The following is a 27,095-nucleotide window of genomic DNA, read 5'->3' as shown; positions in this document are numbered from 1 at the left end:
TGTATCCACGGTCCTGCCTAACAGTGCTAATATAGTTAAGACAGCCCTGAAGTTGTTTCAGGAGGAGCTGCTGAAAACAAAATTTTAATGAAAAAGTAGCACCAAATTACTTTTTGAATAGTGAAAATCTCAAATTATATTTTCCCAAACTCTTTTTGAATGTTTTTTTCCCTTCGTTTAAAAAAAAATACTGCTATTAAAGGAGAAAACTGAGTTATCTTCAAAATTTAATCTTCCTTTTATTTGGTGTAACTTTTCTCCATAAATAAGATTTCTCATTTCAGTGTACCCAGTCCCAGCATTTATTCAGGGTTGTTTGTTCATTAATGAAGGGAAAGTTTTCTGTGTGGGTGCCCCCCATCTAAAGGACTCCCTAATAATTATAGTCATCCTCTGGTGTCTGGGGGAAATGGTTCTATGACCCCACTTTGGGAGCCTCCCTGGTGGCTCAGATGGTAAAGAATCTGCCTGTGATGTGGGAGACCTGGGTTCCATCCCTGGGTTGGGATGATCCCCTGGAGAAGGAAACAGCTACCCACTCCAGTATTCTGGCCTTTGGAATTCCATGGAATGAATAGTCCATGGGGTCGCAAAGTCATACATGACTGAGCAACTTTCAGTTCACTTCACTTCATCCCCCTTTGGATACCAGAATCCTCAGAGACTCTAGTCTTTCCTTTAAAACTATGTAGTATTTGTATATAACCTATGCACATCCTCATTTGTTGGGTTTTTGGCTGTGCTGGGTCTTCGCATCTGTGCTCAGGCTTTCTCTAGTCTCTGCCGGTGTGGGGTGTTCTTTGACTGCGGTGCACTGATTACCGGGGTGCTTTCTGTTGCTGCAGAGGCTCTAGAGCCTGGGCCCAGGGCTTGTGGTCTGCTGTCTTAGTTGCTCCTAGGCATGTGGGATCTTCTTGGACTGGGGGTCAAATTGGTGTTCCCTGCTTTGGCAGGGGGATTCTTAACCACTGGACCACCAGGGAAGTCCCTCCTTTAATACTTTATTTTGAAAATATCCAAACACAGAAGTTGAAATGATTGTACGGTAAACACCCGTGTGCTACACCATTAACATGTTCTGCAGTTGCTTTATCACGAGTCTCTCCTTTCAGCCATCTCTCTGTTCATTAACCCATCTGTCTCTCCTTGTGAGGGATGAATTGCAAAGTAAATTTCAGACACAGGTAGTGTCTAGTTTGGGATGAAAGTGACTTGAAGAATAACAAGGCAATGAATTTTTACAGCCCTTGTGAAAAGACAGAGGCTTTATTGGCTAGGATTGGTGGCTGCTTGGCCTTGGCAAGAGGTTAAGAACGTGTTTTATCAAAGACGGTAGGATAGTTTGGGCTGACTGTAGATTATCCACCCCCACCCCCTCACTCCCAGCATAGGATCTACTCTTTCTGTTCCATTTGAATGGGAGAAAGGGAGGTTTGGGGCTGTGTAGAACAGAAGATCCATGTGGAAGCAGCATCCCCTCCCTTTCACGTGGGTTTCCAGGCCCTCAAGGGGTGCAGGCTGGGGCTTCTGGCTTAGTGGTCAGCAGCAAGGCTGAGAGTCAGATGGCCTGGGCTTACCTTCCACTTGCCTGTGAGTGTTTGACCTTGGATGTGATACTCAGCCTCTTGGCCTTGTTTCTGAACTGAACTTGGGTCTTCTTGCTTACAGTCCAGCAAAGCTGGACTTGACACTGGCTTGCAGTGAAGGAAAGGATAGCGTTTATCACAGGACCCAGCAGGGAGAATGGACCGCTTGTGCTCAAAAGACCTGAACTCCCAATGGTTTTCATTAGAAGGTTTTAAAGGCAGCATTTGGGGTGAGAATGCAGAGGGCGAAACTTTCTTCTCATTGGTTGGCGGTGAGGTAAGGGTGGCATTTCAGGAACCTTCATCATCGCTGTCTGGTTCCAGCCAGTCTGGAGTCTGTGTGCTGGTGGTCAGCCTGTAGCCACCACCCTCCACCTGCGCAGGGGTCTTAGTTCTTCCTGCAGAACACCTCCAGGATCCATGGTCAGATTGTTATGGGCAGGCATCGCCTGAGGAAGAGCTAGGACTGTTTCATCCCTGAACTGTTGTTGTCTTGACTGCTTTTGTTTCTGCATTCCTCACTTCCTTCATTAGTAATTGCTTGAATCTGCTCTTTGGAACTCAGGGAAGGCCTGGGAGACCTACAGCCTTTTTCTAAAAACAAGAACTGGGGGACGTGGCGGGGGCTTCTGTACCTGGGAGGGCTGGATTCCAGCTTCAGTTTTCTCATCTGTCAAATTAATGTAATGACAGTACCTACGTTATATTGCTGTGGAGAAAGTATGTGTGCATGGCATGTAAATCGATCAGCTGTGGTTGCTAAATATGATTACCTTTCTTGATGAGTTCACACAAAATTAACATACGGGAGGACTATAGCAGCAGTTTTGACACGTAAGCCTGAAAGGAATTCAGAGAAGCAGGAGGGAGCAATCCCGAAAGTCCTTTGGGATAACCCGTAACAATGAAAATGAAATTCATTTTTTCCCTTGCTCTGCAAGGCCCCTACATTGTCTGGCTTCTGCCTACCTCTCCAGCCTCACCTCCTCCTCTTCTCCCTTGCTCAGCCTGGCCACAGCAGCCATTTCAGAGAGAGCCGGGACGTTTGCGATCCCCAGGACGTTGCACTTGCCGTTCATGTTCCCCGAGTCTCCGAAGATCTTTACGAGAAGAGAGGCAAGGCCTCGCGGCAGGGGGCGGGCCGGGGCGGAGTCTGCCGGAAGTGGGGCGGAGGCCCAGGAAGTGACGGCCTAGCCCGCCGAGTCGGTGGAGTCGGCGCCAGCCGCGGCCTTGCGTTCCCGGGCCCTGGGCGATGGAGAACGGACAGGTCTACAGAGCCACCACCGAGGCGCACCCGGGCCCCGGCATAGGCCCCCGGAGCGGCCTCGCCGCCTACTTCACCCTGAGCCGGCTCACGGGGTTTCGGCGACTCAAACTCTTGGAGCTGGTGAGTCCGCGGCTGGGGCGGGAGAGGAGGCAGCGAGCGGCGCCCTGCCTGCTGCTGAGAGGCGGCCGTTTCCACATCCCCAGTTCCTTCCCGCTCCGCCCGGGGAGGGGCCGTCCCCCACGGGGGTCGGCCGGCGCCCCCTCCTCCGGGGCCCCTCCCCGAGGCCCGGCCCCCACCCCCGCCCGCCCGGTGTTCCGGGACCACCCAGCGTGTTTGGCGGGCGCAGGAAATGCGTCGGAGAGCCAAGCCAGCGGCTTACCCGTTCTCTGCTTCTGTGTAGCGACCTTTGGCTCTTCTCCCTGCGATTACCCTGCATTATCTCCCAAAGTGCCCGTGTTTGGACTACAAAATGCTTTTTTATCGTTTATCTGGTTCTTTCGCTTCTCCTGGTGCGCACCCAACGGGACAGTTAAATTTGTTGGACAGAGTGTTCCGATACTACCCAAGGCGTAGAGAGAGATGTCTCCAAAAAGTTGTCTCTTAAGTTTTAATACGAACTGGAAAAGAATTATTTCTAAATGAGCAGTGTGTACCCAATACAAAGTCAAAAGGACAGCTTTTTGTGTGAGTTGTGTGAAGATAGCAGGGCGAGGGCATTCTCTCAGGGACATTGAGTTTCAGTTTGCTTTAGGCGTTGGTTAAGGATCTTTATCAAACCGTCTTTGAGATTTACATTTTCATTCAGATCACGTGCACATTGAGCTCCTTTGTGCTGTTTTAACCAACAATGAGTAACATTTTCTGCAAGAGGAAAAATCAGACTGTTTATTTAGAATGTTTCTGGGTTGGTTTGGTTTTTGAATCATCCCCAGTGAAAAGAGCCAATTGGTTTTCTTTGGAAGATCTTAAGTTCTTAGAAGTCAGATAACCAGAACTTACATTCTTAGAACTCAGATGACCTACTTTCATTGAAAAGAAAAATTGCAGTAAAACGCCTAACATAGCTTTTTAGCCCCCTAAATGATCACTTCCGGGAATAACTGGGAAGTCACTTGGAAGGAAGTGACTGTGGCCCAGGAGGGTCGGGCTGGGTCTGCGTGCTGGCAGCCCTTCTGTTCCTACCTAGTCGTCTGCCCGCTCCTGCCATTGTTCTTGAAGCGGATCCTCCTACCCAAGAAGGGCTTCCTTCTGCTCTTCCTGTCCTCAGCTCTTGCGTGACTTTAGATGTCAGCTGTGTTTCTCTGCCTCAGAGCTAAAATGTTCTTATACAAGTAGAAGACTTCTTTGGAAGAGGAAAGAGTTAATGCTCATTTGAAGCGCTCTCGCTGTTCAGAAGACGTCCTCAGTGTCGGTCTCTTGCCCATTAAATATCTTTTCAGTTTCCTTTTTCTTTGCAGTGAGAACTGGCAAATCTAAAGTTTCTGATTGCCTAATTTATAGTTTAATAAACTAGTTACATATCTTCTGAATAGAATGCAGCTATAAGTTTGGATGGTAGACTTTCTACTTGGAGAGAAGGGGGAGGATGAGTTTACCTTGCCGGGATTGTTAGACTGTTCCTGCTTGTTCTCCATCATCCATAAGCAGAAACAACAAAAGAATGAAAATTAACGTCTCCTTGAAGTCCATTTGTTCGTTGATGGTGAACCCGTCGCAGCCTTTTCACTTGGTTGGGCCTCGCCTCACGGCCTTCAGGGTCTTCGTTTCCTGACTGGGGATTGAACCCTTGTCCTTGGCAGTGAAAGCCTGGAGGTCTAATCCCTGGACTGCCAGGGAATCCCCTGGTTTACAGGGAGCGTATTACATTTTCTATAACGTAGATTGAGAAAAATATTTCTTCAGTATTGCCGTTCATTCTGATGGTTGTCTTTTTGCTCCTACTTCGTCTGTTTTAATGTCTTACCTCTTCAAAACAATAGATTTACCCAGAAAGTCCCCAGAAAGTTTTATATGGAGTAAATGAAAACTCATGCATCCAGGGGCAACAGACAAAGTCTTCTTTGCCGTAACTCAAACTCTGCCTTTAGGTTGGTTTCTTTAGATAAATTAATTTTTAATTAAAAAGAGTTGGCAAGCTCTAATAAGGAACAGCTGGAGTGGAAAAACCCGTAGTCAGAAGCGGAGGTACTTTAACAAGGGACCTGCAAGCCTGAGGACATTTTATTCAAAATACAGTGCATTTCTGTGTTCATTATTCTAGACCCATAAATCACACCAGATTCTCAAAAAGCCCAAAAGAGAAATGTCTTATTCTGAAATTTAACAAACCAGACACTGTGCTTAGGAAATTCATGGAGTCCTAGGAGGTGAAATTGGGTCTCCTCTGAGGTTCTTTCCATCCTTGAGGTTTTTGCAGTCTCTGAGGCTCTGCAGGATGTGCGTGCCAGGACAGATCTGCCAGGACAGATCCAGGGGGGAGCGAGGGCACCTGCGAACAGGAGGGGAGGCTGGAGCGAAATGGCCTGACGGGCACCTGAGTTACAGACCCCAGGAGTTAGAGGGCCATATCTGCCCTTCACGCCTGACCTCAGTTTTGTCAAAGGCTTGTCCACCCACCCTTGCAGAGCTGAAGAGGAAATGGAGACTCGGCTGCGAGGGCACCATCAGGCGTCGCTGCAGTTCTCAGTCCATGCAGTCACTTTAGTAGTTACCCTGCCCCTAGGTTGGTCCTTATGCACCTACTTGGTGAGGTTTTTGTTGTTACTCTTTGAGGCAGGTTTTTTTTTTTTTTTTGGTCTTACGGGGAGAATTGACTTGCTAATAAACTGGTGCAGTCAGTGATCTAAGTATGTATGATACAGTCTCTGCCACAAACAAGCATTGTCTTTATAGTGCCCACTGAGTGTCCTGAGGCTGCACAGTACTAGGATTCTAATGACTCTTCAGGCAAGCAGTTGATTTAGAGTTCACCACTAATTTAAATGTATTAAATTGTGAGTAGTGTTATTTTGTAAGTGCCAAGACACAAATCACTTAGAAGCTGTTTATCTTATATTGGTGCTCTTTTCATGACTTAAATGTGAAAATTGATACATTCTAAATTGAAGTGCTCTGTTTTTACCTTTAAGAAGATCCATAATGTCAGCAAATTGTATCTTTGAACATTTGTGAGTAAATGTTTGCTGAAAGCAAGGGAGGCTTAGCCTGACCACAGGCTGACACATTTGTTTACTTGAACCTTACTAGCACTACAAGCTTTTTAAAGCGAGTTTAGTAATTCACAGACTAATAGAATTGTGTAGATGGAGCCTTACAATTAATACAAACATTAAAAAGTTCTTTTATAAGAAATTTTTTGGCAGTAGACTGTTCAGTGATAGAGAATTAGTATTTAGTGTGGTGACTGTTAATTTTAGGGAAGACTGAAGTTTCAGAAGGGGTAGTGAAACTGAAATGGAGACACGGAGGAGTCGTTAACTGAATGTTGAGGTCACCAGAACGGTAAGTGCATCTTCAGTCACTGAGACTTCCCAAATGTGTTGACTCTAGTGTGGTGGTTTTAATGTATGACTTAAGAGCAAAAAGGGAAATGCACACAACTCTGCTTCTAACTTCAGAAACCCAGCTGACAGGGAAATCCTACAGACACACCTAGTCGTAAGAAGGACTTAAACAGTGCTTTAGGGGGAAATGAGTACAGAGTGGGAGTCAGGAGTGTGTGGCTAACTTGGGAGTTAGTCTGTCAGAGATTTAAGTCCCTCAGCTGTAAACAGAAGGGTGGGAGACCGTGTTCTCCAAGGGCCCTGCCAACTGTTAGCAGCTTGATAATGCCCTTAATTACGTTTGGGTACAATTTTGTATCATTAGAAGGAGCCATACTGGGCATGTGTACTGTGTTAGGTGCTTAGCCTAGTACTCAGGACGCAGTACTTAGTACGATGCTTTCATGCTGTTGAGAGCAAAACTGTTCACCAGAAAGTAATCACTGAGCCTCTCAACTTAGGAGTTGAGTTCACCATTATATCCTGACCTGATTCACTGACCTTATCTCTTTTCCTATCTTCAACCACTTAGGTATTTAATGCTGGTGACCACACATTTCTTGATGTTCTTCCCTTAACTTTCACTTTTCTTCATTACAAAAAAGTGTCTGCTTACAAATATAAATATATACATTATATATGAGATTAAAATCACTCTGCTATGTCACTGTTAGATTAACACTTGGGAGTGTGTTTACTTGCTTTTTAAGGACTCTCCCTGAGAAATGTCCAACTTCCCGTCCCTCGCTCTCCTGGTGCCAGTTGCCCTGGTCCCTCCTCCGCTTGGACTGTGACTTTCTTCAGCCCCTCCCAGTCCTCCACCCCTCCTTTCTGCTAACCAGCAAAACCAGGCAGGCAGTTCCTGTCTCGGAAAGTCCATCCTCTCTGACAGGATCATCACATAACCACACTCCACTCCTTAATCATTTTCCTCAACACTCCCCATCCAGTTAGGTCAGTTGCCTTCTTGCCCTCTTGGCTGCCCTGCAAGTCCTTACTGGTGTGATTCTGTTCCTTTTGTGCCGCACCCAGAGTGCCCTCTGTCTGTCCTGAACCTGGGTCTTGCTTTTCACATATCCTTCTGTGGCTACTATTAATCCAGGTGGATCTGAACATTTTCCTGAATTTATACCAAGTGCTCAAGTATGAGATATAAAATTTTTTTTTCCCTTATACTTAGGTTTTAAAAGTGCAAGTTGCTCAGTCCTGTCCGACTCTTTGTGACCCCATGGACTATATACAGTTCATGGAATTCTCCAGGCCAGAATACTGGAGTGGGTAGCCTTTCCCTTCTCTAGGGGATCTTCCTAACCCAGGTCTCCCGCATTGCAGGCGGACTGTTTACCAGCTGAGCCATACATAGGTCTTATTGTTCTGTTATTACCTGTTCCTACACATACTACGGCGTTGGATACATAATACTCAACACACTTAAACATTTTTTTTAATTGAGATGTAATTGACTTGTAACGTTAGTTTCATGTATACAACGTAATGATGTGACATTTGTATAGATTGGGAAACGTCCCCTTTGTTTTGTGTTGGAGACCGTATAGAGCTGCTGTTGCTCTTGCTGTTCAGTCGCTCAGTCTTGTCCAACTCTTTGCGGCTCCAAGGTCTGTAGCCCATCAGACTCCTCTGTCCATGGGATTCTCCAGGCAAGAATACTGGGGTGGGTTGCCATGCCTTCCTCGGGGATCTTCCCGACCCTGGGATCGAACCAACATCTCCTTCATTGCAGGCAGATTCTTGACTACTAAACCACCAGGGAAGCACATGGAGCTGTGGGAGATTTTAAAGGAAGCTTAGTATTAACAGAGATGGGGAGTCAGGAGTTTTCATACTGAATATAACTTACAGTGCTAATTTCCTGGCCTTTAACTGGGAATAGGAGCTAGTAAATATCCAAACTTGACATAGTACCCCTTCCTTCTCTTAGGATGTCCATGCTGAACCCCCCTCCTGATAGAGCCCGAAGCTTTAAGGTCGGTAAGAATGCCTCCTTTGAGGAGTTTGGAAGAGGGCTTGTAATGACTTGTCTCTGATGGGCTCTGGCCCAGCTGGTTCCTGCTGCACTTTTCTTGGGGAGAGTAAATAAGTGGTCTGTATCTACTGCAGATAGGATTTTCTTGTCTTAGGGACACTGTTGAGTGTTCCGAGAATCTCATTCTCGTAATAAGAATGGTTCAAGAGCTGCTCTCCTCACACCTCAATGAGTTCTAGGCTCTTACCTTCTCACAGTTGATTCCATACAACTTAGATACATCCTGAAGATTGCTTGTAGAGAAACTCCTAACATTCAGGTAAGATTTAACACAGTAGGGAACATGGCAGTGGAGTTGTAGACGTTTGGCACTTAGTACACTCTAGACATTAAAAACCCTTCTTGTAATTACAGGAGAGGAAGTTCCTTTGCACAGTGACTTTCTGGGACGTGTCTTGGTGAGCCGCTTTGTGGTGCCATGACTGGGACGCCTCACCTAACGTCTGTCTGATATGAGGAAGTTGTTTGGGATCTTCTGGACCGTTCTATGCCTCATTAACTTACAGGAAATCACAGCAAAATAGGGTCTATTTTCACCCTTACACGCTGTTCTTTTCAGTTGTGGGCACATGTGAATTTTGTATGGCCAGTATGAGGGGGGAAATCCCTTAGAGGCTTCCATGCTAATTTAGATTTGTTTCTAAATTTGTTTAAAATAATCATAGTATCACAGGAACTTGCAAAAAAACAGGCGCAGGGAGGTCGTTCGCGTTCACTCGTGTGTGTGTTCGTGTACCTCTGTGCTTTTGGAGCGAGTGTAGCCTCCTTAATCACCACAGCCAAGAACCAGAACTGCTCCGTTACCATGTGGCTCCCACATGTCCTGGCCGCCGCTGATTAGTTCTCCATCTCTGAAAGTTGTGTTCTTCTGTGAATGCAGTCCTGCGGTATGTAACGTTTTGAGATTGGATTGTTTTCACTTTATAGAATTCTCTGGGGATTCATCCAGATTGTTGCATATATCAAGTTTCTTCCTTTCTGTTGCTAAGAGTAGTAGTCCATGGTATGGATACCACAGTTTGCTTAACCATTGAAGGACATCTGGAGTGTTCAGAGTTTGGGACTCTGATTAATAAAATGTTAAGAACATTCACGTATCAGTTTTTGCAGGAATGTACAATTTCATTTTCTGGACCAAGAAATGAGCAGATTGTAGGAATGCAGTTTCTGGGTCATATGGCAGTTGCCTGCTTAGTTTTTAAAGAAATTGCTAACCCGTTTTCCAGAAAGGCTGTACCAAGGACCTCTGCTTGGATGACAGTGTTTTGTAGGATAAAGCTGTTCTGAAATGTCGCTGTTGATTCTGGTCGCAGTCTTACTGCCACTCATGTATCTGGTTGTACCTGCGCCAGATTTGAGTAAGGTGACGTTTCCCAGTAGGCTTTGACTTCGGTCATCAGTCATTTCATCAGCCGTCAGGTTTTAACACTCAGAAGGAAGTTCCCTCAGCTTCCACAAAACCCACACAGGCTGCCCAGGTGAGTCTCTGCCCCTCTTCCTTTCTCTAGAGCAGCGCTAGCCCACACCTTGCGTCCTGAATCCTGCTTTTAGAGATGCTCTTTTCTTCCTAGACTCCTCGTAGGTTTCTAAGCGTTTAAACATGCTGAGTTCTCTGTTTTGAAATGCCTTTCCTGTTGAGCCCATCCACCACCGCCCGCCACCTGGCCGCGTGAGGCTGCACCTGACGACTGGGCTGTGTCTGTTGCCGGCCTCGCCCCCTCGCTGCCGGGGGACGGCACTGGAGTGTGAGCCGCCCTCACCGAGCACCCTGAGGTGGCCCTGTTGGTGTCAGCAGCAGCCCCGAAACTCAGTCTCTCGTAGCGTTTCAGTAGTTCTTACCTGACCTCTGAGTAGCATTCAGCACTCTGGTGGTAGTTCTTGTGTTTGGCTGTGCCACGCGGCAGGCCTGGGATCTCAGATCCCTGACCTCAGATCCCCTGCCCCCTGCATTGGAAGCACAGAGTCTCAACCACTAGACCACCAGGAAAGTCCACAGTCAGCACTTCTGATCACTTGCTCTGCATAGAAATCCTTTTTCTTGATTTGCTACCCTTTGGACTGCTGCTCCTAACTGTCCTGTGCTCGTATCTCCTCCTCTCTTTGGGGCTTCCCTGGTGACTCAAGCTGTAAAAGAATCTGCCTGCAGTGGAGGAGATGCACGTTCAATCCCTGGGTCAAGAAGATCCCCTGATGAAGGAAATGGCAACCCCATTCCAGTACTCTTGCCTGGAGAATCCCATGGACTGAGGAGCCTGGTGGGCTACAGTCCGTGGGGTCCCAAGAGTTGGACACGACTGAGCGACTGAGTCACCACCACCAGCAGCCCCCTCTGTTGGTCCATCCAGTCTTGGGGTTCATCACAGTTCTGCCGGGGGCCGGCGTTTCTAACTCTGGGTGATCTCCCACGTGTTGGGCTCCACCTCAGATGCGTCCCTCGAGCTCCAGACCCATATATCCTTTTGCCTCAGGCAGCACATAACTCATCCACAGACCTCTCATTTACAGCATGTTTAAAATGAATTTATCCTCTTTGCAACACTCTTGCCTCTTAAAAAGCAGACAGACTCTTCTTTCTGCAGTGAGGCATCAGTGTGTTAGTACCTCATCACGCAACAGTGGGAGCACTGTTAAAACCCACTGGCATTTAAGTGAGTTGTCGAATTAGCTAAATAACTTCTCCATTCAGTGGAAATGCATTAAAATATTTTTTGTGGCCAATTAAATACTTCAGTACTGAAATTGAATGTGAAAAGGAATTGTTTATATGAAAATAAATGGGAAGCTTTAGAAAGACCAAAAAATAAGTTAATAAATACTTGCTGTGGAATTAAGAGCGCGGCAACTGTGAAAGGCTAGTAAAACTAGTCTGATTCTAGGAGTCATCATGCTACTTCTTGAGTGTCCCAGATCTTGTCCTGCTTGAAATAACATCAGTCTGGAAGTGGCAGTCATAAATGATGGAGGTGATTAATGCAGCAGACCGGAAGGGGAATTCCAGTCAGGCGCACTCCCAAAGAAAAGGCCCACTTGCAAGACTGGTGAATGAATAAACGTGCCTTTTTGGGTTAAAGTGTTTAAGCACATATGTGTTAGCTTGTTTCCTCTTCTGTCTGTAGTTATCCTGTCAGCTGAGGGCTTCTACTCCATCATCAGGGGTTTGACTCTCGTCCATTACAACTCCCCTGTTAACTCTTGCCGTTCATTCTGGCATCAGCTTCCCGACTGGATGGCTACCCCCCGTTTTGCCCTTTCCCACATCCCTTCGCTATCTTGTAGCTAGAACTACTAAAACATAAACCTGATCGTGTCACCCTTTGCTTTAGAAACCCGTAAGATTCAGATTCCTTACACTAGGAAAAGGAGGCGTTTGTTTATTCATACACTTATTTTTGAGTGCGCGGGTCTTCCCCGCTGGGTGTGGCTCGCTCTCGTTACAGCGAGCGGGAGCTGCTCTCCGGCTGCGGGGCATCACTTCTCATTGCAGAGCGCGGGCTCTAGGCGCTTCAGCACTTGGGGCACATGGGCTTAGTTTCTCTGCAGCAGGTGGTCTTCCCAGACCAGGGGTCGAACATGTGCCCCTGCACTGGTAGGCAGATTCTTACCCCTTGGACCGCCAGGGAAGCCCATGGAGGTACTTAGAGAGTCCCTCTGCTTACCTCGCTGGCTTCATGTAGCCATCTCTCTGCTGCAGCTCCTCATCTGTGTTGGCCCAGCCCCTCAGTTCAGTGCGGGGGTGGGGTGGCGCATGCGCTCTCATCTCCAGGTCCTCCTGGCCCAGCCCCTCTCAGTTCAGTGGGGTGTGGGCTCTGTGTGGGTGGGGGGTGGCGCGGTGCATGCGCTCTCATCTCCAGGCCTCCTGTGCGCTGCTCCTCTGCCTGAAACTCTGCCCCTATCCTTTGCCTCCCCACCCACCAGACTGACTCTGCAGCCCTCCTGGTCTCAGCTTCCCTGTAGGAAGCTTTTCCTGAACCCCAGGTTGAGTGCCTGTTCCATGCGCTCTTAGGACAGTTCCTGAATTCCTCCTGTTCTGGCATTCAGCACATAGTAGGTAATCTTCTGTGTCCTTATATTCCCTTCAAGGCATCTGGACTGAGTCCCGTGTAGATAGAACGGGTTCATTGAGGAAGCTTGTTTGCCAAGTCTCCACTCGACAAATACTTGAGTGAGCAAGATGGTATTCTCTGAATTCTGTAGGTTTCCCTGAAACAAGTAAGCCAGATGCTCCGCTTCTTTTGTAGGTGCTGTCTCTCCTGGCCTTCATCTGTGAGGAGGTTGTGTCGCAGTGCACTTTGTGTGGAGGACTCTACTTCTTTGAGTTTGTCAGCTGCAGCGCCTTTCTGCTGAGTCTGCTTATCTTGGTTGTGTACTGCACACCAGTGTACGACAGAGTCGATCCCGCGAAAGTCAAGTCATCGGTAAGCACGAGAAAACACAATGCCTGTGACAGGAACGTACCTGGTTTTGGATCTTGTGTAGTTGTGTTATTCACGGTAGTAGCGCTTTCACAACTCTCACAGGAAAAAGACTATCCATTGTTTCAGGTCTGCCTCCAAGCAGCTTGGTTTTCCTGCCAAATGGGGTGGTTGGGGAGGGTGAAATTATAGTGACAGACACTGCCAGTAATTTACAGGTATTGGTGGTTTAATCTGATTCACATTAGGTATTTTTTAAAAACTGGGGTTATCATCGTCTTTGGTTTCTCGCATTTCAGAGTGTGGGTTCTGCAGTTCTGCACTCTGCCTGTTGTAGGTCAGGCGCTGTGCTGAACCTGAGAGATGGAGTAATGAACTAATGGGACAGGTTTCGGAGCCTTTCAGCAAAACAGCGTGTAACCCTAGCTATTTTGTTTTGATTTTATTATGAAAGAAAGTTGTCTCTAAGTGAATTTAGAAGGTATTTGTTATATTCATTATTTAGAAGTAACCCTTTTAATAAAAGTAGAGGGGCAATTTTATATTCACAAAATTAAGATGTATAACTTTCTAAAGACTTAGTCTGCCCCTCAGTTTTTCATTTAGTATGGATTTGTGAGATGACAGATGAGCTAATGTATAGAGTTCCTGCATTTAAGGAAGAAAAAATTGAACAGTTTACTTCAGTAGCATTCAGGTTCTCAAGAGTTGTTTGTGAGGAATTGTAACTAGCAGGGTTGATTTATGAAATTCACAGTTTTGAGGAGAAAGATAAAAGAGTTAAGTTTTAACTATTAAAAACAAGATAATAGGGTAAATATAAACCAGTTAAGATTTTATTGTTTTAATGAGAAGCAAGCTTTGGGTCCTGTATTGATAATGTACCTAAGATTTACTTTTTTCTGTATACCCTTTTGTACCATAAGAATCTATTACCTTTTTTTTTTTTGCATTTTAAAAATTGTACTGAAGTATAGTTGACTTAGAGTGTTGTGTTGATTTCTGCTGTACAACAAAGTGATTCAGTCACACACACACACGCACATTCGGTTTCATATGCTTTCCCACTGTGGTTTATCACAGGACACTGGGCGTGGCTCCCTGTGCTGCCCACCCCTCCTGTACACACCAGTTTGCTCTGCTGAGCCCACCCTCCCCCGGGGCAGTGCCCGTCTGTTCTCTGTGAGTCTGTTGCGTAGGTGGGTTCATCTGGCCATGTTTTAGATTCCACCTATAAGTGATATGGTATTTGTTCTTCTCTTTCTGACTTACTTGACTTAGTAAGATTAATCCATTTATTTTGCAGCTAATTGTGTAATTTCATTCTTTTTATGGAGTCATATTTCATTGTGTATACATACACACACACACACACACACACACACTCCACATCTTCTTTGCCTGCTCATCTGTTGATCTCTTGTGTTTCCATGTCTTGGCAACAGCAGTGATGCTCTGCACCCTGGGGTACATATGTATTTTCAAATTAGTTTTGTCTGGGTTTATGCCTAGAGGTGGGATCGCAGGATCTACGGCAACTCTGTCTGTAGTTTTTGAGGAACCTCCCTGCTGTTCTACATCGTGGCTATGCCCATTTGTATTCCTACCACCAGGGTCAGGGTTTACTTCTGGCCTCCCTACTCCGTTTCCGTGATCTATATACGTCTGTTTTTGTTCGAGTTTTCGTTGGAGCATAGTTGCTTTACAGTGTTTCTGCTGCACAGCAAAGCGCGTCAGCTGTGTGCATCCATGTGGCCCCGCTTTTGGATCTTCTCCCAGCTCAGGTCACCACAGAGCACTGCATGCTGTGCAGGGGGTTCTCACCGGTGGTCTGTTATACACAGTGTCAGTGGTGTGTGTGTCAAGCCCAGCCTCCCACTTCACAGAAATTTTTGATTTTTTAATCTGTATACTAGCTTTCCTAAGTGATTTACTTTCAGATTACGATTTTCTCTTTCCTGTAGATGCTTAAAATTTGTATATGTTTAGAGATGACCTTTCAATACTCCCCTTAGGATGGGTTTAGTAGTGCTGTATTGTTTTAGTTTTTAGTTGTTTGGGGAATTCGTGGTTTCAGTAGAGTGTCTCAGGTGGCGGACTTTTGCCTTTCAGGACTTGGAGTACATCTTGCCGTTCCCTCCCGGCCTGCGGCGCTTCTGTGGAGAAACAGGCCTTGCCTTGTGTAGGTCTGTTCAGGTTTACCTTGTTTGGGACCTTCTGTGTTTCCTGTGCCTGGATATCTGTTTCCTTCTTTAGATTTGGGACGTTTTCAGCCATAATTTATTCAAATGCATTTTCAGTCCCCTCTTCTTTCTTCCCTTTTTTGAATTCCAGTTGTGCACAGATTGGCACGGTTTATATTATCCCGTAGGTCTCTTATATCGCCTTTTTTTTTTTTTAATTTGGCTTTCTGTCCGCTGTTCTGATTGGGTGGTTTCCATTATTCTATCTTCTAGGTCACTTAATTGTTCTTCATTTTTCATTCCACTACTTTTAGCTCAGCTTTCATCTCAAGAAATAATTCACTAATTTTTCTTTGTTCCTTTTTTAGTTTCTAGTTCCTTTTTATAGTAATCTGCATTTCTATCAGTAGTCCTCAATTTCTTCACTGTTTTCATTATCTCCTTTTTGAACTTGCCATGTATTAGACTGAAGAGGTCTGTTTTGTTGTTCGTTCTTTCAGGGGAATTCTCTTGATCTTTTAATTGAGAGTGGTTCCTCTGCTTCCTCATTTTATTTACATTTCCCTTGCTGTGTGCATTTAGGAGAAGCAGTTATCTGCTGTGGTTTTGGAGGGCTGTTTTTATGTGGGAGCACCCCTGTGTAGCCCTGTTTAATATTTTTGGGGGCGAGGGCTGTTGGCAGCGTGGATGCCTGCCACCGCTTTCCTCAGCGTCTGCTCGCTGTCCTCCCCTCGCTGGGACGTGTGGCTGACGTTGTGAGCAGCACCTACAGCGGACATTGGGTGGGGCCTCCTCGCTCTGTGGTTGTCATTGGCCTGTCAGGGGCCCGGTTTGTGCCCTAGCTGTTGGGAGTAGAAGTTCTCAGACGTGCTTCTGAGTTGTGGTGCAAGGTAGGGGGGATTGGAGCATCCCCACTGAGTCTTCCTCAGAGCGGTTCTCAGGTGAGTCTGCTCACCTGGCACCTGTGAAGACATACTGTGGTCAGCTCTACCCTCCCCCCATCTCAGCCTTGGGACTTCTATCAGTTGGTCCTGGGGTCCTTCTGGCCTGGTGTTCACAAGGCCACCAGCTCAGCTCCACTGACGTCAGGCTCCAGGACCACAGGAGTGGTGCCCCTGCTGTGGGGCTCTGGAGGTGTTCAGACCCTGGCCCAGCCCAGGTCCTGCGTGCACGTGTCCAGGAGGCCCCCAGCTGCTCAGGCTGCATCTGTTCCAGCCACGGGAGGACCCGTGGTCCGCACGATGTTCTCTGGGTGCTGAGTTTACACGGCTGCCAGCAGAGATGGACGCCGGCAGCTCCCAGAGCTGTGGGGAGAGACCGCAGTCCTGCTCCTAAGCCGCACGGCCCCTGGGTCCAGCCCCGCCTCTGTGCGTGGGCAGCCTGCTGGCGTTGGCTCCCAGGCGCCTGCCAGGGCAGGAGCCCCTGAAGTTGTGGCCGGAGCACACGCCAGCCCCTTCAGGTCGTCTCCGCGGGCCTGCCCTCTAAACCCCTGCGGTTCAGCACCCGGCCTCCGCCCGTACGAGAAGTTTCTCAGGCTGGGGCCGCAGGGTGGTGGCCTGCACCACGTGTGTGGTTTGTCTCTCCTGGCCCTGACTGGCTGCCGCGCTCACCTCCTGGCCAGTGAGGCGGCCTCCCACAGCGTGGGAACCTTTCCTTTCTCCAGCTCCTCCCGGGGGGACAGGTCCCATCCTGCTGCCTTCCCTCCCCCTCTTCATCCTGCCTGTCACTTGGAGACCATTCCTGTCCTTTCAGGGGTCTGAGGGCTCCTGCTGGTTGGTGTTCAGTAGGTGTTCTGTGAGAACTGTTCCATCTGTAGATGTATTTTTCATGTGTTTGTGGGAGGAAGCAAGTTCCATGTCCTTCTATTAAACCATTTTGATTGGATACTGTCCTTTAAAATAATTCTTTTTAGCATGAAATATTGCCATTTCCAGTAACATGTTACTGGACCTAGAGAATATTTTACTATGTCAGAGAAAGACAAATACTATATGATAGCACTTACTATGTGGATTCTTAAAAATAATATAAAAGATATATATATATATATACACACATACACACACGAAACAGACTTACAGACACAGAAAGCAAGATTGTGGTTGCCAAAGAGGAGAGGGAAGAGAGCAGGGACAAATGAGGGATGTGGGCTTAAGAGACTATATACATAAAAGAGAGGAGCAATAAGGATTACTGCTAGCACTGGGAACAGTACTCAGTGTCTTATAATAGCTTCTAATGGAATATAATCTGAAGAAAACATAAACCTATAATAGAATGTTCTGAAAAAACATAATTGAATCACTTTGTATTACACCTGAAGTGAACACAAAAGGATAAATCAGCCGTACGTCAATAAAAAAGTACATATGAAAAATGAAGCAGCAAAAAGTTGGTACTGAACAGTTAAGAAATAACTTTGAAAATCAGGTAGAGTCTTAATCAAATCCACAAAGCCTCTGATGACCACATTCATGCGTTTCTCGTCCAACAGCCAAATAGCACTACTTTCCATAAAAGTTTACTTCCCATAAAAGTATTTTAGAAGTGGTTAGTGCTTCTCGAGTGCTGTTTAGTTCCTGGCTGCACTGGGCCTTCGTTGCCGCAGGCCGGCCTTCTCGGGCTGTGGCAGTGGCTGCCCTCTAATGCAGCGCTCGGGCGTCAGTGCGGGGACTTCCGCTGGAGCACAGACTCCAGGGCGCACAGGCTTCACTCCCCCATGGCGGACGGGCTCTTCCCAGACCAGGGGACGCACCCTGGACCACCAGGGAAGCCTAGAAATGGTTAGTTGTGCATAAGAACATTGATCTTTTGGACGAGAAACAATATACATTTTCTACTTTTATGGTCAAAATAAGCAAAATGTAGAACACTTATTACATCAAACTCCAGCATTTAAAAAGTTATGAGTAAATACTGATTTTAAAATATTGACGAAAAAAAATTAGTCACTTCATCTTAAAATAGCTTTTGTAAAATACCTTACAATATTTCTTTTGGGTCTTATATACTTTTCAGCCTAACATTGTAAGGAAGTCCTGTTTCTTTGATTTAAAAGTTACTCTTACTGTCTGCTTTCTAATATACTTAAATTTTTTGTGTAAGGTTTTCTTTTTGAGAAAATGTTTTTGAGTGTATAGTGGTTGTGGTACCCAGGGTGGAACAGTAATCTTTTTGAAGAGAGAATCTTTTCTGTCCCATTACATTAAGAACAGCAGCAGCCAGTGTTTAGGAAACATTTACTGTGTATCTGGCACTGGTCTGCGAAGTTTTCCCGGATTAAAGAACTCTATAGAGTCACCTGTGAATACAGTACTGGTACTACTCATCTTGCAGATGAAGAAGCGCTGAGGTAACGAACTCAGTCATGTCACTAGGAAGGAACGTTACTGGGATGTGAACTCAGGTAGTCTAGCTTCAGAACCCATGTTGTTGAATACTGTGTTCTGTCTCAAAATGAGTGTCTTGTTTAAATACTTTGAGTGTACTTCAAATATTAATAGTTTTATAAGTAACAGGTTTGAAATAATTCAAAGGGATAGAAAAAAAGAAAAGTAACTTGGAGAAAAACATGTCTTTTAGAAGCAAAGAGAAAAATCAAGTGTTTTTTTTAAATGCTGAACTAACAAAATAGTGAATTCTATTTTGGGTGGTTTTACTGATGCTCGGTTCAGTGGCGAATGTAAACTCACTCAGACTGGAAGCCCTGTGGCGTGGCGGTCATGTCTCCAGTCTCTCCTCTGAGTCAGGTCTGTGTGTCTAGCAGTGTGTGCACTCGGCTTCTGAGAGACAGCGTGCTCTCGGAAACCAGGAAGCTATTCCAGTGCTGTAGGCTGCATTCTGATGAGCTCTGCGTGCTCTTACAGGGTAGATAATCTCATCCTATTAATACAAGCTTGTGCTGGATGACCTGGTGGGCACAGTTGAAAACAACAAAGCTTAAGTGTCTAAAAAACAGACTATTGGTCTAATTTTATTGTGTTAATGATGGGCAGTCCTTTGTACTTTAAAAGCAACAAAGTACTATGAGAGAGGCCATCCTAGCTGGGTTACCTGGAAAGGAAAGAAAAATGCCTTTTTTTTTTTGCTGGAAGTAATATGGTATTTAATCTTACGGCTTTGATCTTTATGTCCTAAAGGAAAAGGTAAACATACATGCACGTGTGTTTCATCTTATTTATTTGTCATGGTATATAGTTGATTTTTTAAATTATTTTCAGATGTAAAACCCAGCAGTTCAATATTTTTGTAGATTATACTCCAGTTAAAGTCAGTTACAAAATAATGGCTAGATTTTCCTGTGTGTACGGTACTTACAGCTTGTTGCTTATTTAAACAAGGTAGTTGGTCCCCCCGACCTGGCCCCCACCTTCCCCCACTGGTCTGCACTAGTTTCTCCGTGTCTGAGGGTCTGTTTCAAAGTTACATACATTGATTTTAGTTCTTAGACTCCACACATAGGTGGTAATGGAGAACTATTTTTATTAAAAGATTATCTTCTGATTATAGCATGTGCATATTCATAGGGTGTTCCTTTCCAGGGCATTTATGAAATACCAAGCTTACTGAAAAGTTCGTTGAAATATGTAAGTCTGAGTAAAGAAGAAAGAAGTCACTGTTTTTTAAAAGTTAAAAAGTAAAACACACTGTTTTCAACCAGCCTAACCCTGCCGCCTGTCCCTTCTGTGTTGCGTGTGTGTAGGACTTTTTTATCACTCTGGGCACAGGACTGGTGTTCTTTTTGGCATCCCTCACTTTCGCTTTGACACATGACAATACCATAGCTGAAATTGCTGCAATCGTAAGTACCCTTTATCTCTGCTTGTTTTTGTCTGCTTAAAAATACAGAATTTGGAAGTACTTAACAGGTTATACAATAAGGGAGAGTAGTTTTTCTAACTTATTTTTTAGTGTAATTTTCAACAGAATAAATGTGATAGCCTTTAATAAATAATAGCAAATAAATGTGATAGCCTTAAAAACCTAGAACCTGTCTTTAGAATTTGAGTTCTATTAACAAAAATCCACTTACTCTGCCTATGGACATTATTGCTAATGGAAGTGGTAGGATTGACTGATATCTTAAAATGTCTCCCCTTTTCAGTTCAACAGAACACACTTATACATACCAGGTGCTGTTGTAAGTATAGGGACTAACAGAGGTATGACCTCAAAGTTCAGTCTAATATAAGAGATAGATAAGTAAACATCTTTTTATCTGAAATTGTTGAGGGGCCAAGTGTTTTTTAGAATTCAGAATATTCTGGATTTTAGAAAGGCAATAACGGTACATTATCACACACCTTTGGACAGTCTGAGCAGCACCTTATTATCTAACATTAATATTTCTGAATATTATTCTGAATATTCACAGTAAAAGAGATGGGAAAGACTAAATAGTTTTGTCTTGTGTCAATTTTGAGCCAAGTAAATCATGAAACTTTTTTTGTAGCTTTCTGAATTTCAGAATTGCAGATCAAGGATCGTGGATTTAATTGGGGCCAGGAGAAGGCAATGGCAAGCCACTCCAGTGTTATTGCCTGGAGAATCCCAGGGACAGGGGAGCCTGGTGGGCTGCTGTCTGTGGGGTCGCACAGAGTCGGACACGACTGAAGCAGCTTAGCTGCAGCAGCAGTGCTGTGAATATGAACAATTAACAATTAGTAAAGAAGTCTTCTCACTAGTCAGCCGATTTCCAGTTACAACTGAAGTTGTAATTAATGGAAACATCAGCATATAGATCATTCACACTGCTTAGAACAGCTCAAAAGGCATTCAGACAATTGGCTGGCTGTAATATTATCTACCTACTTACATGAACACATCTTAGTACTTAAGAGAAAGTCTTATGGTTAATTTCACTTTATAGTCATTTTTGTTGCAGAAGAATGAAGCAGTAATTTCTAGTATAAAAGTGTATTACTATAAAAATCCTGTGGAGGAAGTGAAAAGTGAAATAAAGTTGAGGAGATGTTCAGTTCATGGAGGGTGGGAGGGAGCCTAAAATTCCCAAAATTCCCAGATATTTAAAAGCTTATTTGTGTGTTTTAATTAGGTGATGTGTTAGAATGTTACAGTATTTAGTCTCATTGAATATGTTTAAGAGTGGTGGTTTAAAAGCTCAGTATTTATAAATGCTGAAAATTACCTTTTAAGTATGAAAATTATATAGATTTAAATGAGTAAGGAAGTCTATTAAAAAAAAAAATTCTGATGTGAGTGAAAAAGCAAAAAAGATCATTGGGTGATATGCAGAGGGGGTCCTGTATAGACCAGAGCTCTCTCAGGCAGTCGTCACAGACAAGGTGACATCTGGTCTGGCCTTTTGAAGTATGGAATATATTTGCCAGCCAGATGAAGACTCCAGAGGGGAAGAGGGCCTTGGGTTTTTGAGGGGTGGACTTGCTCGTGGCATGTGGGCTGGATGTGTCGGGGACACTCTGGTGAACGAGGAAGTTCAGTTTGCTTTCCCGTGAAGCGCGGCAGGGTGGAGGGCCGGGGCTGCGGCAGCCGCCAGCCGGGTGTCACCGCGGAGCTGCAGCCCTAGTCCCGCAAGGGATTCAGCCGGGCCCCCAGTGATGTCCCTTTCTGCAGAGTACTCTTCTGGCCCCGTCCTTAAGGGTCTTGTTAGTGATGAAGCTAAATTTGAACTGTTCTTCTGTCTCTTGACAGAATTCTCAGAATGTTTGCTCAGATGTTAGACGAGTGCAATGAGGAAGTGGCTTAAGGAAGAGGAAGTAGGTAGTGGCATCACGGTGCTGTGTCACTGCGGTGGGACAGTGAACTGGAAAGTAGTTTGTAGCTAATTGAAAAGTACCTTCCCTGTAGAATGTTTTGCTGTGAGTAACCTTCCATTTTTGCCTAGGCGTGGTTGCCTGCTCCTTTCATCTGTGTCGGTCTAACCTTGCTAGCAGTCTTGTTTTGCATCGTGTTGTAGGACTGGGTTTTCATCTGTTAACCTTAGCTTCAGAGATTGGCACTGAACACACGCACACACACACATAAGACAGGACATTAGTATTTTGGGAGACTTTGACTAATGGGCATTATTCTGAAATTTTTTTTTAACTTTGCATTTTTTGATGACCTGATCTTAAATTTTTTTAACTAATGTTAAGAATGGGGCTTCCCAGGTGGCACCAGTGGCAAAGAACATGCCTGCTTAATGCAGGAGACTCGAGAGACGTGGGTTCGATCCCTGGAAAAGGAAATGGCAATCTGCTCCAGTATCCTTGCCTGGGAAATCCCATGGACAGAGGAGCCTGGTGGGCTCCAGTCCACGGGGTCACAGAGAGTTAGACACGACGTACATGATGCACAAGAGCACACACACATGATGTTAAGAATGATGTGTATAGAATAAATCGGCTTGTTTTATTTGTATAAAATGGGTCCAGAGTCAAGTAGGAAATGTGAGAGTATACTCCAGAATTTCTCGTGTAATCTTTGTCCCCTTTCCCTCTTCAGGTGTTTGGGATGTTAGCAAGTCTTACATACGTGGCTGAGTTCTCCTTTATGCTCCGTGAAAAATGTAAAGAGCCCCGGCCGAGAAAAGGGGAGGCCACCATGAGGAGAGAGCACCTCACCGAGCCTCTGAATGCTTGAGGGGACGGGTGCGCGAGGTTGCCGCGGGGCGCGGCAGCTCCTGTAGACCCTGGGTCCGTGTTAAACCGCTGATTTTTGGAGAGCAAGGCAGGACAGCAGTTTGATCAGTATTGATTGGACTGTGTATCAGTCACCATAAATAAGGCCAGAGGGCTTTAAAAAATTTTTTTTGTAACAGTTGAAACTTGTGTCAGATGAAGTTTTGTTTGGACGTAAGAGCAGCTGTGTCTTTAAATCACATAGCTCAACTGATGACAAATTATTCCATCATTGTTACTAGGGTTAGGTTTGAAATTATGCTTTATAGCTGTATAAACAGCGTGATGAAGTTCATCCATTTATAAATGGTTTCACTTTTAATTTGCTTAGCTGTGACTTTGCTTTTTGATGACTAGATACAGTTTAATGTATATTTGAGATATTATTTTAAATGTTGGTCTACGTTTTTCCCTTACACATGTAAAGCCCAGGCTTTTACCATATCTCACTCTGCCTTAAAATTATACTGTAACATTTTAGGATATAATTATTAACTCTTTCTGAGACCTTTTATAGCCTAATAGAAAATGTATGGGAGATGCTGATATTTTACATGTTATAAAAGCAACAATGTCAGCAACCCCATGTAAAAGTACACATAGAAAAACGGAAGAAGCCGCTACCCTAAGGACCAAAGATCCGCGTTCGCACAGTGCAGTTCTTCACCACTGTTCAGTGTCTGAAGAGATGAGTTCATTCCATGAGACAGAAGATGGTTCACTCCTTTTTGCCATATGATTATTTCTCCTGAAATTAAGGTTCTGTTCAGTGTTTTCTTGGGAGCCCATCTTACTTTAAAACCTCAACCTTTGATTTTTGATTTGAGAGCTTCCCTGCTCTGTCTCCTTACCAGGATGGGCCAGGTACTGCTCCAGCAGCCGGCAGAGGTGGGCCTGGGGCTCTGGCTGCTCGATGGCAGCTTCTTCAGATTCCCGGGCCTGTCCAATTGCAGAGACTCAGCAGGATCTTTAGGGTTCTTGTTCCCACACAGATGTTGCCCTAGTTTCTCTTCAGAGGAGACCTTAAGGAAGGGAGTGCCGAGACGCCTGCCCAGCTCAGTACTGTTGATGGTGGAAGAGAGTGCCAGCCTACCCTCAGGGGAACTTCACAACCAGCTGTAATCGAAGAACTGTTTGCTGCCAGCAGGCTAACTTAGAGCCAGCCAGGGCACTTTGAATGAGACCGTTCTTAAGGGAGGTCTTTTTACAACGGGACCTTTCTAACCAAGTGCTTCCCAGGCTAGACCTTGCTTGCCCTCTTGTTGAGAGTTTTCACTTGACTCCGGCGTGGACTCTCGTTGCCGGTGAGATAGGCTAATGACCCCATCCTTAATCTCTCATCTGCCGCTGTGTCATGGATGGTTTCAGACAGATGCCCAAACACAAGCTCTGCTGTCTTCCTGATGCAGACCCTTATCCGTTTGTGGCAGTTTGGTTGCTAGTGGCAACGTCACCACTGCCTGCTCGAGAGATCGTGCAACCAGTCGAGGATGCTCTGTGTGTGTTCACAGGGTGTGCTAAATAAGGAAGGAGAACTGGTGTAGGTCTAACCCGGGTTCAGAGAGAACCAGCTTGTGGAAGGTAGGTGCCGTGGTCCTTGTATCATCTCTGCCCAGCTGGCACTTGCGGCAGACCATCTGGGCGCCCTCAGGGTCCCCGCTCGGTAGGTTGAGGGAATGGCCTCAGCGGGCCGGTGCGGAGCTTAAGCTCTCCTTGTCCCGAGGTTTCACTTCGCTTGTTTCACTGGCACAGAATGGAGCTCCTGGCTGGCCACCAAAAGATACTACTTTCACGGGTATTTCAGGTCATCCTAGAACCTTTCTTCACTTTTTTTTTTTAAACAGGACCCACGACTAATTAGCCTCCATCTGCTTTGGTAGGAGTTAGAAGTAAAAAGATCTTTGTGGTCAATAAAAATTCAAGGAGAACTTGAAACCAAAGCCACTGTTACAGAAAAGGGCAAACTCAAATGTAAATTAATTTATTAATGGTTATGGTAAATTTATGTAAGTAGACCTTTGAGAACAGTTCTTTTAAAAGGGAAGTGTGCATACAGTGCAGATTTTATAATTGCTGTACTTAAATTATGTTCTGATGGGGGCTGGGGAATGTATTTTTACAGTGTTTATAGCCAATCAGTTTATATTTAATAATTTTAAATCCTGTGGGCCTTTTGTGTCTCTGTGTCAAATTTTATAGTCTTTCTAAATAAATCCACTTCACTGTTCACACCTTTGTAGTTGTTTATTTATTACAGAAGCACAGTGTTTAAATGAATGTGTTCTCCAGACTTCTAGGAGTTGGTTTTACAACGTGGGAGAGAATACTGGACTTTGGATCTGCCAGGGCGTGGGGCGTGGGGCGTGGGCAGGGAAAACCATGTCCACCGGTGGGCTCTCCCTCTTGGAGAGCTAGAACACACATTCAAACCACATCTCTAGGGAACCACGTGTAAAGAGTTACAAAGGAATGTTGTGAACTAAAGGCCTTCAAATACTTCCAAAGCAGCAAATTTGGACTCAGTCCCGTTTCCTAGTATGGGTAACAGTCCCCCAAACAAGCTCATTCTCGTTCAGGCTGTTCAGTGACTGGGAAAGTGAAGCAAAACTAGGGTGGTTCTGGTAAAGCTACAGGTATTCGTGTAGTTTGCAAAATTCCTGCCTCCAGACGTATGAGAATAACAAGATCTTTAGAGTCATCACGAACTCACTGGAATTTGTACATTCTTCAGACCTCTGTGTTTTGATAAAGAGCATGATTTTATCAGCATACAATCAACTACAAGGAGCAGAATATCTAACTAGGTGGGTCTTAAAACACTTAGAAAGTGAAAGTCACTCAAAAAGAGTGTCCGACTCTTGGCGACGCCATGGACTACACAGACCGTGGAATTCTCCAGGCCAGAATACTGGAGTGGGTAGCCCTTCCCTTCTCCAGGGGATCTTCCCAACCCAGGGACTGAACCCAGGTCTCCTGCATTGCAGGCTGATTCTTTACTGACTGAGCTACGAGGGAAGGCCTAAAACACTTCAGCACTAAGGAAAATTTATTTCACGAGAAGGCTGGGTGGTTCAGTTCCACAGGTGATAAACTGAGTGGCCGAGGAGTGTCGCCAGGGACCCGGGCTCTTTCCATGTTTTCCTGCCCATCCTTCTGTTTCTGTCCTCTGGGTTGACTCTCTGGCTGCCCGGGCGCAGGAGGGCCTAGACGAGCTACTCCATGTTCAAGGTCAGGAGGGGCAGCGGTGAGGAGATACCCCTCGTCCAAGGAAAGGAGCAGAGGCTGCGCTTTGCTGGAGCAGCTGTGAAGAGATAACCCACGTCCAAGGTAAGAGAAACCCAAGTAAGACGGTAGGTGTTGGAAGGGCATCAGAGGGCAGACACACTGAAACCATACTCACAGAAAACTAGTCAATCTGATCACACGGACCAGAGCCTTGTCCAACTCAATGAAACTAAGCCATGCCATGTGGGGCCACCCAAGACGGGCGGGTCATGATGGAGAGATCTTACAGAACGTGGTCCACTGGAGAAGGGAATGGCAAACCACTTCAGTATTCTTGCCTTGAGAACCCCATGAACAGTATGAAAAGGCAAAATGATAGGATACTGAAAGAGAAACTCCCCAGGTCAGTAGGTGCCCAATATACTACTGGAGATCAGGGAACAAATCACTCCAGAAAGAATGAAGGGATGGAGCCAAAGCAAAAACAACACCCAGTTGTGGATGTGACTGATAATAGAAGCAAGGCCCGATGCTGTAAAGAGCAATATTGCATAGGAACCTGGAATGTTAGGTCCATGAATCAAGGCAAATTGGAAGTGGTCAAACGAGATGGCAAGAGTGAATGTCGACATTCTAGGAATCAGCAAACTAAAATGGACTGGAATGGGTGAATTTAACTCAGACAACCATTATATCTACTACTGAGGGCAGGAATCCCTCAGAAGAAATAGAGTAGCCATCATGGTCAACAAGAGAGTCTGAAATGCAGTACTTGGATGCAATCTCAAAAACGACAGAATAATCTCTGTTCGTTTCCAAGGCAAACCATTTAATATCACAGTAATCCAAGTCTACGCCCCAACCAGTAACACTGAAGAAGCTGAAGTTGAACGCTTCTATGAAGACCTAACAAGACCTTTTTGAACTAACACCCAAAAAAGATGTCCTTTTCATTATAGGTGACTGGAATGCAAAAGTAGGAAGTCAAGAAATGCCCGGAGCAACAGGAAAATTTGGCCTTGGAGTACGGAATGAAACGGCAAAGGCTAAGACAGTTTTGCCAAGAGAACACACTGGTCATAGCAAAAACCCTCTTTCAACAACACAAGAGAAGACTCTACACATGGACATCACCAGATGGTTAACACCGAAATCAGATTGATTATATTCTTTGCAGTCAAAGATGGAGAAGC

General features: G+C 45.3%; 2 protein-coding genes across 3 annotated transcripts in view; one reads left to right on the top strand and one right to left on the bottom strand.

Moving 5' to 3' along the window:
* Positions 1–1,245: 1,245 nt before the first annotated feature.
* Positions 1,246–27,095, bottom strand: part of CMTM7 (CKLF like MARVEL transmembrane domain containing 7) — a 131,151-nt gene continuing 105,301 nt past the window's right edge. The window contains exons 5-6 of one of the 2 annotated variants that reach the window (XR_009732399.1): positions 2,570–8,177; positions 1,246–2,035 (exon numbers count right to left, since the gene is read on the bottom strand). Coding sequence is in view for 1 of the 2 variants with exons in the window: in XM_061395742.1 (XP_061251726.1) it covers positions 8,152–8,177 (26 nt within the window). In the remaining variant the exon portion in view is untranslated. Of the gene's footprint in view, positions 8,178–27,095 lie in introns of both variants that reach the window. The other variant, XM_061395742.1, reaches the window with a different exon arrangement.
* CMTM6 (CKLF like MARVEL transmembrane domain containing 6) lies at positions 2,839–24,904 on the top strand. Its single transcript, XM_061395740.1, has 4 exons — positions 2,839–2,973; positions 12,678–12,854; positions 19,737–19,835; positions 22,502–24,904. The coding sequence occupies exons 1-4, from the start codon at positions 2,839–2,841 to the stop codon at positions 22,637–22,639; spliced, it is 549 nt and encodes a 182-aa protein (XP_061251724.1). The 3' UTR covers positions 22,640–24,904.

The sequence above is a fragment of the Bos javanicus genome, chromosome 22, assembly GCF_032452875.1.
Source record: "Bos javanicus breed banteng chromosome 22, ARS-OSU_banteng_1.0, whole genome shotgun sequence".
In the NCBI taxonomy this organism is placed as follows: Eukaryota; Metazoa; Chordata; class Mammalia; order Artiodactyla; family Bovidae; genus Bos; species Bos javanicus.
This window is presented reverse-complemented; position numbering and strand designations above follow the sequence as displayed.